At 46.7% G+C, this 9,457-nt stretch overlaps 2 protein-coding genes across 2 annotated transcripts in view; one reads left to right on the top strand and one right to left on the bottom strand.

Annotated features, from left to right (window-relative positions):
* The window catches only part of TCHP (trichoplein keratin filament binding), an 8,333-nt gene extending 2,103 nt beyond the window's left edge, over positions 1 to 6,230 (top strand). The window contains exons 2-11 of the mRNA XM_031057454.1: positions 3 to 136; positions 708 to 776; positions 981 to 1,139; positions 1,347 to 1,459; positions 1,761 to 1,827; positions 2,070 to 2,242; positions 2,466 to 2,547; positions 2,716 to 2,901; positions 2,972 to 3,079; positions 3,534 to 6,230. Of these exons, the coding sequence (XP_030913314.1) occupies positions 3 to 136; positions 708 to 776; positions 981 to 1,139; positions 1,347 to 1,459; positions 1,761 to 1,827; positions 2,070 to 2,242; positions 2,466 to 2,547; positions 2,716 to 2,901; positions 2,972 to 3,079; positions 3,534 to 3,566 (1,124 nt within the window). The 3' untranslated portion in view covers positions 3,567 to 6,230. The remainder of the gene's footprint in view (positions 1 to 2; positions 137 to 707; positions 777 to 980; positions 1,140 to 1,346; positions 1,460 to 1,760; positions 1,828 to 2,069; positions 2,243 to 2,465; positions 2,548 to 2,715; positions 2,902 to 2,971; positions 3,080 to 3,533) is intronic.
* The window catches only part of GIT2 (GIT ArfGAP 2), a 19,260-nt gene continuing 14,150 nt past the window's right edge, over positions 4,348 to 9,457 (bottom strand). Inside the window, exons 19-20 of the mRNA XM_031057408.1 lie at positions 7,321 to 7,384; positions 4,348 to 6,564 (exon numbers count right to left, since the gene is read on the bottom strand). Coding sequence (XP_030913268.1) covers positions 6,352 to 6,564; positions 7,321 to 7,384 — 277 coding nt within the window. The 3' untranslated portion in view covers positions 4,348 to 6,351. The remainder of the gene's footprint in view (positions 6,565 to 7,320; positions 7,385 to 9,457) is intronic.

Raw genomic sequence — 9,457 nt, forward strand, 5'->3', positions numbered from 1 at the left:
AGCCCTGAACCCCTGTGGGCCTCGGCGGGGTTTGGGATGCTCAGCACTCCCATATCCTTACCCAGCTCTGTGTTCCCAGTTTACTGAGCCGCCGCTGCAGGAGCGCTGGAACAAAAACAACGCAGAGCTCCCAGAGGTGATGTTGATTTCTCTTGAGTCCCTGCTGCCTTGTTCTTACTAAACCAGTTTTTAACTTGAAAGTCATCATATCTCTATTGTGGTCACTCATCTTGCATCACAGCAACTACCCTGACTTCTGATAAACAAAAGGCAAAGAAGTGAAAGGGTTTAAGTTTAAATGGTTTTAAGAAGTTCTCTCAAAGTTGTATTTTTAAAAGTCAGAAATCTGTTTAGACTGAGCAAATTTCTAGAGCTTACAATGTAAATATCTCAGGCTCATAAAGTAGAAATAATATAAAAAATATAAATTTTAATATCTTAGCTGTACCTGCCATGCTGTGGTGCTTCCTCATTCTTTATTCCATCCACATGCTGCTCCAACATCACAGTCCTGTGTCACTGTCACTGTGGTGTTTCCCATGTGACAATGACCCTCAGGACCTGGTGGGCACCTTGGACACTCAGATGAGCCCACCTCTGCAGAGGCAGATCCTCCTGGGCTTTCAGGTGCTGCTCCAGAGTCTGGAAGGTCCTGGGGGACAGAACCTCTGGCACTGATGGCCCTGCTACGCCTGTTGTGTCTCCAGGCAGAGTCTGAGCTGCACAGGAAGCACATGAAGGAGGCTTGGGGTGATCAGCTAACACAACAAACCACGGTATGGGGGCAGCCCTGGTGTTCTGGTCACTGGGAGGACTCTGAAATGTGTGTGTGGGTGGAGGGGTGACATTTGTGCCACGGGAGCTGCTGCCAGGAGGGGCACTAACATCTTGCAGGAGTCTGCTCTGTGGATTTTCTGAGCCAGAAGCTGTTTCTTTGTGTCAGGCTAACCTGAAATACTGTTTTCTTTTCTTTGGGAAAGGAAGAGGCGGCCAAACTTGGAGAGAAGAAACGTTATGAAAACGAGTACAAAACAACACGAGGGGAAGCGCTGGAAAGAAGGAGCCAAGAGGAAGAGAAGCCTCAGCTGGAGGAGACCTTGCTTCAGCAGATAGAAGAACTGAAACTGCAGGAGACAAAGGTAATCTTGACTTTCTCCTCACTGGAGAAAGGAATTAGTTGCTTCACTTGGAAATACAGCAAGGCTGACCTGACCTCTTCTCTCCATGTTTGCACTGCAGGGAGGGTTTTCCCTGCCTGCAGAGGAGCAGAGCAGGGTACAAACTCTGGTCAAGCATGCTCTCTGGGATGTTGTACTCTCTCTTGGTGCTTGTGTTTTCCTTTTTAGGCAACAAAGCTGAAAAAGGAACAAGAGAATTTATTAAAGCAGCAGTGGGAGCTGGAGAATTTGGAAGAAGAAAGGAAACAAATGGAAGAGCAACGGAGGAAGAAAGAGCTCGGGTAGGACATCAAGTGGAGCTTGTTCTGGATAGAATCTGTTCCTGTGCCCACAGCAGCACTTGGAGCACAAGGAGATATTCCAGGTAGCAGTGGTAGGATGTAAATATCTGAGTTTTGGTGGACTGGCCCACAGCAGCCAAGGAGCAGAGGCACTGGTGCTGTTACTGCTTTTTGTTTCTGGTAGCAGGTTCCTCATTGTCACAGCTGTACCTCCCCAGGTGCTGCTGTACAATGATGTGGTGCTTTAGAGTCAGTGTGATACTGTTGGTTTTTTTAAATTTTGCTTTTTTTCCTCCTTCAGTCGCTTTTTGAAGCATCAGTGTGATGTCCAGTTAAGGAGACGAGTGCAGCAGGTACAGGAGGAGCTGGTAAGAGATTCATTTGTACTTTATAGATGCTGTGTGATGAAAAAACTTGTGTGTGGTTTGTGTCTGCCTCTGATTCCTACAGATCAGGAGGCCCCTTCCAGCTTGTGCTCAGGGCTGGAGCACAAAGCTCACAGGGAAGCAGCAGATGGAGCATCTTGCTGAGCACCCCCTTGACACTGTCACCAGCCCTGCACACAGGCTGGGAGGCTGTTGGATAGTTAATCCCGTGATTTTTTCTCCAGGAGACAGACAGGCAAATCTTATCAACCCTCCTGGAGAAAGAAGAGGAGGATCAGAGCTGGCAGAGCCCGCGGCGGGGACGGGCGGTGGCAGACGTGGCCTGGATGAAGAAAGTCATTGAGGAACAGCTCCAGCTGGAAAAGGAGAGGGAAGCAGAGCTTGAGACTATCTTCAGGTGAGTCTGTCCACCTCTGAACCTCACCTGAAGAGTCCATGTGTGCTGGATGTTCCAGGTCAGGGGGGTCACTGAGAGGCACAGGTGGGATGGACACACCAACAGGCAGGGAACAAACCTGAAGAGAAACCCAAGGTCTCCTCTAAAGCACAGGATAGCTTGTCTGTGCCTGTGGGGTATACAGGGGGTTAACCTCAGAGATAATTCTTCCTCTCTCCTTTAGGGAAGAAGCAAGAAAAATGTGGGAGAAAAGAGAAGAAGAATGGGAAAGAGAGAAGGTGGCCAGAGATCGCCTGATGAGTGAGGTGATGACCTCTGTTGATGATTTGTCCCCCTTGGCTCAATGAAACCATCATTCCACTTGTTACCCACCACCCTCTGGAGAGTTAGAGCCTTCCATGCTGGGGTGGAATTTTTTTGCTTGTCTGGTGTGTTTCCTGGGAGCTGTTTAACTTTCCCCTCCCTTTGCACAGGTCCTTGCAGGCAGGCAGCGCCAGATCCAAGAGAAGATGGAACTAAACAGGAGGGCCCAAGAAGAATCCATTAAATATCGAGAGCAGCTGATCAAAGAACTCGAGGAGGCCAAGGAAGGGACTCGTCAGGAGAAGGAGCAGGAGGAGGAGCAGCAGAGAGCCCACAGGAGGGAGCTGCAGGCACAGGTAGGCTGAGCTCCCCAATGCACACCTGGCTGCTGAGGCTGCCCCATCTCATCCGATTTCCCCTGTGCAGGGCACTGAGCACAGCTTGGGAGAGGAGCAGCAGCAGCAGGAGGGATCAGCCCGGCAGCACCTGGAGGAGCTGGAGCAGCAGGAGGCCAAGCAGGGCTGGCACAGCAGGGTAAAGTCACAGCAGGGTCACCCTGGCACAGGGGTCACCCCCACACACAAGCCCATCATAGAGAGTGACACCATCATTGTGTCTGATCTGCAATTCAGACATCACAGTGCCAGGGCACTTCCCCTCACAGAGCTCTACACTTCTCTCTCCTGTTTTTGCTGATATTGAGATATTAGGCCCTAACTCTTAAAGAATTTTTGCGGCAGATGTGTTGTTAATGCCTCAAATCTTGCTCTGTGCTGAAAGGGATTTATTGGCTGCATTAGTTGGTACAGTGCTCTCTGTCTCACTGTCTTTGTTGACTGTCCTGCTTTGCCTGGCTCTAAAATCAAATTTGAGTAACCCTACCTAAAGCCCCTGCCCAGCCCATCAGCTCCTGTGCATGCTCAAGAGTTTGTGTGGATTAATTCCAGAGCTCATAAACCTGTGCTGATCTTTGTTTTGACCCCATTAGTTCTACAGTTACCCAAGAGCAGCTTGGACCTGAGGAATGAGCATGAGATGCAGCTCCAGACTGCAGAGAGGAAACTCCGAGGACTCCAGGAACTCCTGAAATAACGGTGCCTCTGGAATAGCCTACTGTGAGATCAACACTTGACTCAGTAGATTTCTGAAAACATTTAGTTGTGGCCAAAATGAAGAGAAGTTCTACTGTCTTTAGGGGTGAGCACCTTCAGAGAAGTGAACTGCTTCACTTTGCATTCTGGAGTTGTGCTCGTGTATTTTAGTACATGAGAGGCTGAAGCAACCCAGCAAAAAAAAGGGCCCCGTGGACCTGAGCCACCAAAGAATCTGTGTCTCCCCAGAAAGAGGAGCTGTGGGGCTGTGTCAGACTCCCACCTTGGAGAATCAGGCTGTGCCTGGCTTCCCACTGGACTGTGAGGAGTTAATTAATAATTTATATTGCCAATCAGCCAGATCATGGGTGCTGTGGCAGCAGTGCTTGTCCACTTCCTCTCCAGAAGCTGCTGGAGACTTAAACATTGTTTTTCACTTGTTTCATAAATAATGAAAAATTGAAACCTGAACAAGGATTTGGTTTTGTTACATGAGCAAACTATAGCAGCAACAGGAGAGGAGATTTTGAGTTGATTATTGCAGTTCATTCCTTGCTGTTGCCATCCACAACTGCAGCTTGACATCAGTTCTGTCACAGTGCACAAAGAGCTGTTACAAAGACTGGCAGCACTTTCCTAAAGAGTAGAAACCTTTCCAGGGATCTTTAGAGAACCAGCAGTCAAATAAGCCCACATTATTTCACACACTGAAAGGGTTTTAGCATTTTATAGTAATACTGTAAACAAAAGATTAAAAGTCAAAATATTGTACAGACAGAATGACACTGATAAATACAAGGTTTGGAAAAAGGCAAAAAAAGCTTTTCCTTTCCTCTGCAGCATTTTGTAAAGGAAGAGCAAGTTTGTTTACAGGGGAACAAGAGATCTAGTCCTAAAAGAAAAACACACCTTTGTTACTTGAGGTGCTACAAACTCTGTGACTGCAGTGCTGTGAGTGGAGGGTTCATGAACTTGCTGCTGGGGGTTCCTGTGGGGTGTGGACCACTCTGATTTCAGTGTAGCTGGAGCAGGGGCTGGCAGTTGCTAAAGTGTCCCTTGGTTTTGGATCAAAGGCAGGTTTAAATACGTGATAAATTACACCAGAGCTCAGTGTCACCCTGCTTTGGAAAGCAGGTACGATATGTTAAAGAACAGCACTCAAGGGTGTCCTGGGAGACTGAAAAATACCATCTGCTGCCTTTGAGCCATTATTTAAGGAAAAGTTCCTAGAAGATTCTCAATGTATGTAATTAATTGCAAGTTGCATGATTTTGAAGTAGGTTTCACAAAGGTCATTTGCAGTTTTAATCCCAGCCTGCCTCTGCTGTCAGGCTAGAGCTGCTTCTGGGGTTCAGAAGGGCAGAAAGGAAATAAAACCCCACAGTGAAGAACATTAATTTACTGGGCTGTCATCTCCTCTCTCCATTCCTTCCCTCCCTCAGACTCTGGGAGCCAGACAGCACCAGGAATCCAGCAGTGCTGTGGCACTTGTGCTTGGATATATCCACACAAACACACCATGGCTGGCTCCTGGGCAGGGACAACACAATTCCAAATGGGACAGAGGCAAAGGCAAAAATCAGTGATTTCCTGCACCACCTAAAATTCAGACTCCCAAAAATATTCTCAATTTTTAAATTATGGACTGACACGCTTCTGTGAACTGTTATGGATGAAGAGCACACATGGCCACTGGGGCCAGGCAGCCTGGCAGGGGTTACTCAGCAAGTTGTCAAATTTTGAAAGATTTGCATAAAAAACTTAGGAGATACAAGAAGTGTTTTCACATTTGGATATGTTGAGGTACAGAGGTTATGTGCTGTGGCAGACACAGCTGCTTTTGCACTGGCACTCTTCTAACTTCCTTTTTTTGTTAATAAGCACAGAAATCTTTAGTGAAATTGCATCTGGAGTTACTGAGAAATGCTGCCGCAAACAAGACCTTAAAGATGACAGGAAAATTCTGCAGGAAACTTAACAATGAATTACTAACTCAGAAACAAAGGATAATATTTTAACCACTAATGCCCTAAAATAACATCAAACATATATATTAATGGCATAGTGACAACTAAAAGAAATAACTATTAAGTTTCAAATTCCTTCCAAAACATAAAGTGACAAAGACCTTGTAGAGTTACACGTAACAAGCTTGGATGCCCACAACTACTACTGGTTTAGCAGACTAAAAAAAACCAAAACATATTGCACAACAGTTGATATGGGAACAGAGAACGTTGGGCTTGCACCCCGTTACCAGGACAAACCTTCTTCCTGCTGGGAGCAGTCCTGGAGCCTGGGGAGCCTCAGCCAGCAGGATCCCAGCATGGGGAGGCTCCAGAGGGATGGAGATGCTGCTCTGCCATCCCTGCAGCGGTGTCAGAGCAGTTCCACCAGCAGGATCTGAAAGCAGAACGTGGCCCCAAGGAAACATCTACAGCGCTGGGACATGAGAGTGGCTCGACAGCTACTTGCAACATGCTATTATCCATAACTACACTGGCAACACAGGCACAAAATAAGGCAGTGGGTTAAATTAATCATAAAATTGTTAGAAAACATGCAAAAATAATACTGAGTTTAAAAAAAAAAAAGTTTCTTGCCCCTTGAAGTTTTTTTCCTTGTAAAAATGCGCACAGTTCCGCACCTAGATGTTGAAATCCAACCTTTAAAAAAAAAAAAACAAACCCCAGAGTAAAAAGCGCCGAGTGGCTCTCAGTTGTTGTTCTCTTTGGTTGTGATGGTGACCAGCTGCTTGGCAGCCTTGGCGATGTCGTAGGCGCACTGGATGACCTGCTGTGTCACCAGCTGCATGTCGGGCGCGGGGCTGGGCTCGGCGGGCAGCGCCTTCCTGCACTCCGACTGCAGCCTGTAGGCGCTGGAGGTCAGCAGCCGCAGCGATGTCCTCACCAGCTCCGACTTGGGCTTCTGGGAAGGGAAAAACAGACGCTGCAACAGGCAGAACAACACAACCTTTTAATTAGCCGGGAGTGCTCACAAGGGTTCTTTGATGCGGCCGAGCCCTGATTCCCCTCGTGGCAGCGGGTGGAATTTCTCCCTCCTCTCGGGAGATCCCCAGGGGCTGCCAGGCAGCAGGCAGGAATATTGCTCCGTGCCCTCCCTTAGGAAGTTACTCATGCACATTCCTGGTGCCTGTTTACTGTCCCAGCCCACGTCCTGGCTGGCAGGAGGGGACAGCATGTCCAGGATGACGGGTATAGACGGGACAGCAGCCTTGGCTCTTTCCTTGCAGTTTTGGAGAGGTGGGTAAAAACTTTACAAGAACTTGGTCATGGGGATTTCACTCCCTAAATTTGCTGTGAGCAAACAGATCACTTTGATGGATGGATAACAGATCGAAACGTGGCTGCAGGAAAGAAATCCAAGTGATGGCACTCAGATGGAAAAGGGGGTGATGAGTCTGGTGAAATCCCCATATAACCACACAACTCTTCATGCCAGATCCAGTTTTGTACAATTCTTAAGAGTTTTACATTCAATTAAAGGCCTGGACTCACACTTCAGCCTTTACCAGCTGCCATGCTAATAAATACAAAGGTGCATCATAACCCCACCATTTCTCCCTACCATTTTCATTTTGGAGGGAAATAATTTTTGATTTTCATTCTGAAGGGGAATTACACATAAAGATTGAGGCCAAAACTGATGGTGGCAGGTACTTACTTTTGGGAACAAGGCTGCCATCTCTGTCACTGCCACATGTATTCTCTCGGAGCACGGTATATAGCTGCAGGAAGATGCCCTGGGTTATTCATTGTGTAGAGACCCCCCCTTCCCTCTTCCACTTCTCTGCTCAGTGACTGTTATTCTGAAAACAACCATGTGACTTCAGAAAAAGCAACAACTTAACCAACAGTGCAAAATTATTTCTTAGATTCTCGTTGTTTTTTGGAGTTGGTTTGAAGGAATAATTTCGTATTTTTTCATATAAAACGTTGTCAGGAAAGTCTCCGTTTGTGTGCAACTCCAGAACACCAAGATGCCTTTTGGATTAATTAACACCCAGTAAACAGACAAGGCAGAGTTCTCACACACATGCATCCCCAAACTACCAACTGCATTCACAGTTTGTGAATTCTAAATATTCACTAATTCTGATGAGTTAGTTAATAAAACAAAGGCAGATTCCATGAATCCTCACAGATTTCACTTCTGGTTTACATACCAAATGAACACTGGTCTGTTCAAAATAGAACTATTTCCCATCAACTGCTGTGAATAGTGAAGTGTTAGTGTGCTCTCTCACAAATCTCATTTCAAAAGACTCACTTTTATGCTTCAAAAACTCAATTTGAGCATGAGTTAGTTCACATGATCCAATCTTAAGCAAAAGAATCTCAAAATTCACAAAGCATTCAAGAAAACTATTCAGCATGTGTGGGTTATGGTAGGCCAGTGCCCTTTCAAGCAAAAAGAGCCCCCAAACCCACCTCCCCAGGCATTATTTACTTGGTCTTCTTGCAACACCAAAGGTGCAAAAAAATCATTCACTTGCAAATGCACTGAGAGAAAAGCAACACACTGGGGTCATTTTGGCAATGCAGGAAAATTGCTTCAAAAGGAGTATTTCCTTGTGTCTCAAGTCACATGGGTTCTTCCAAATAAACTAAAAGTGGAGAGAGGTCTCCCAAGTTCACCACAATTCCCCTTCTGTTGTGGAGTTAATGATTAATCTGCCCCCTGCAGCCACAGTGACCAGCACCCTACCTCATTAAAAAGTCAATTTACGGATTAAACCTTTCACTAAGAAGGCAGAGAAAGCCCTGAGAATAACCTGAATGAGACACTCAGGTGAATAACATGTTTCACTGTATGTTCTCTAGGCCAGCTGCTAAATTTCCAGTGTAGCCTGGAGGAATGGCTTTAGTTTATTGTCTAAACACTCACTGTGAGATGCTCTGACACTGTGCTGGGTTTACACACACTCCAGTGAGACATCGGGAAGATATTCAAGTAGTGACAGCTTGGGAAAGGAATCCCTCATTAGCAGTAAATTGTGTTAATCTCTTCCTCCAATCCTGACATTTGTTGGCTGGGGTTTGAACCGGGAGAGTTCTGTTTTAAAGAGCCTCTCATGCAAAGATCACTTTTATTTTAGGCACTAACAATGTTTTGGTCAGGTTGGAAGATACCATATAAACAGACTTTTTTTTCATGGATTTAGGATACAAATGATCTCATTTGACCCCCAGCTGTACAAACACTTGAGGGGCCTCAGCTGTCAGGTGTGAATGCTCCACCTTGGGAATGTCAAACTCCTACTTTTGCAATGGTGCTAAGAAGCAGCAACCACATGGTTTGTTCATAAAATCACAGAATGGTTTGGGTCAGAAGGGACCTTCAAACCTCAAATGTTTCTTCCTAAAGGAAGAAATTCCTCCCTGTGAGGGTGAGGAGGCCCTGGCACAGAGAAGGTGTGGCTGTCCCATCCCTGGAAGTGTCCAAGGCCAGGTTGGATGGGGCTTGGAGCAACCTGGGATAGTGGAAGGAGTTGGAACAAGGTGGGCTCTAGGGTCCCTTCTAACCCCAACTATTCTGTGATTCCATGAGCCAACCAAGCTGTAATTTAATTTATCTTGACAGGCAATAAAAACCAAAACAGAGCCAGGAGAATACACCAGAGCCAGCTGCAGCTCCAGGCTGTGGTTCTGCTTCCCCCTGATACCTACTGGAGCTGAAGGGGCTGTGCCACACCCCTGGCCTGGAGGGGCTGCCTGCAGCTCCCTCATCCCCTGCAGCATTTCATGCATCGCCTTCCACGACCCCCGTGCAGCCAGAGAGGGAGGGACAGAGGCAGCAG

This window comes from Geospiza fortis, unplaced genomic scaffold (assembly GCF_000277835.1).
Source record: "Geospiza fortis unplaced genomic scaffold, GeoFor_1.0 scaffold408, whole genome shotgun sequence".
Lineage (NCBI taxonomy): Eukaryota > Metazoa > Chordata > Aves > Passeriformes > Thraupidae > Geospiza > Geospiza fortis.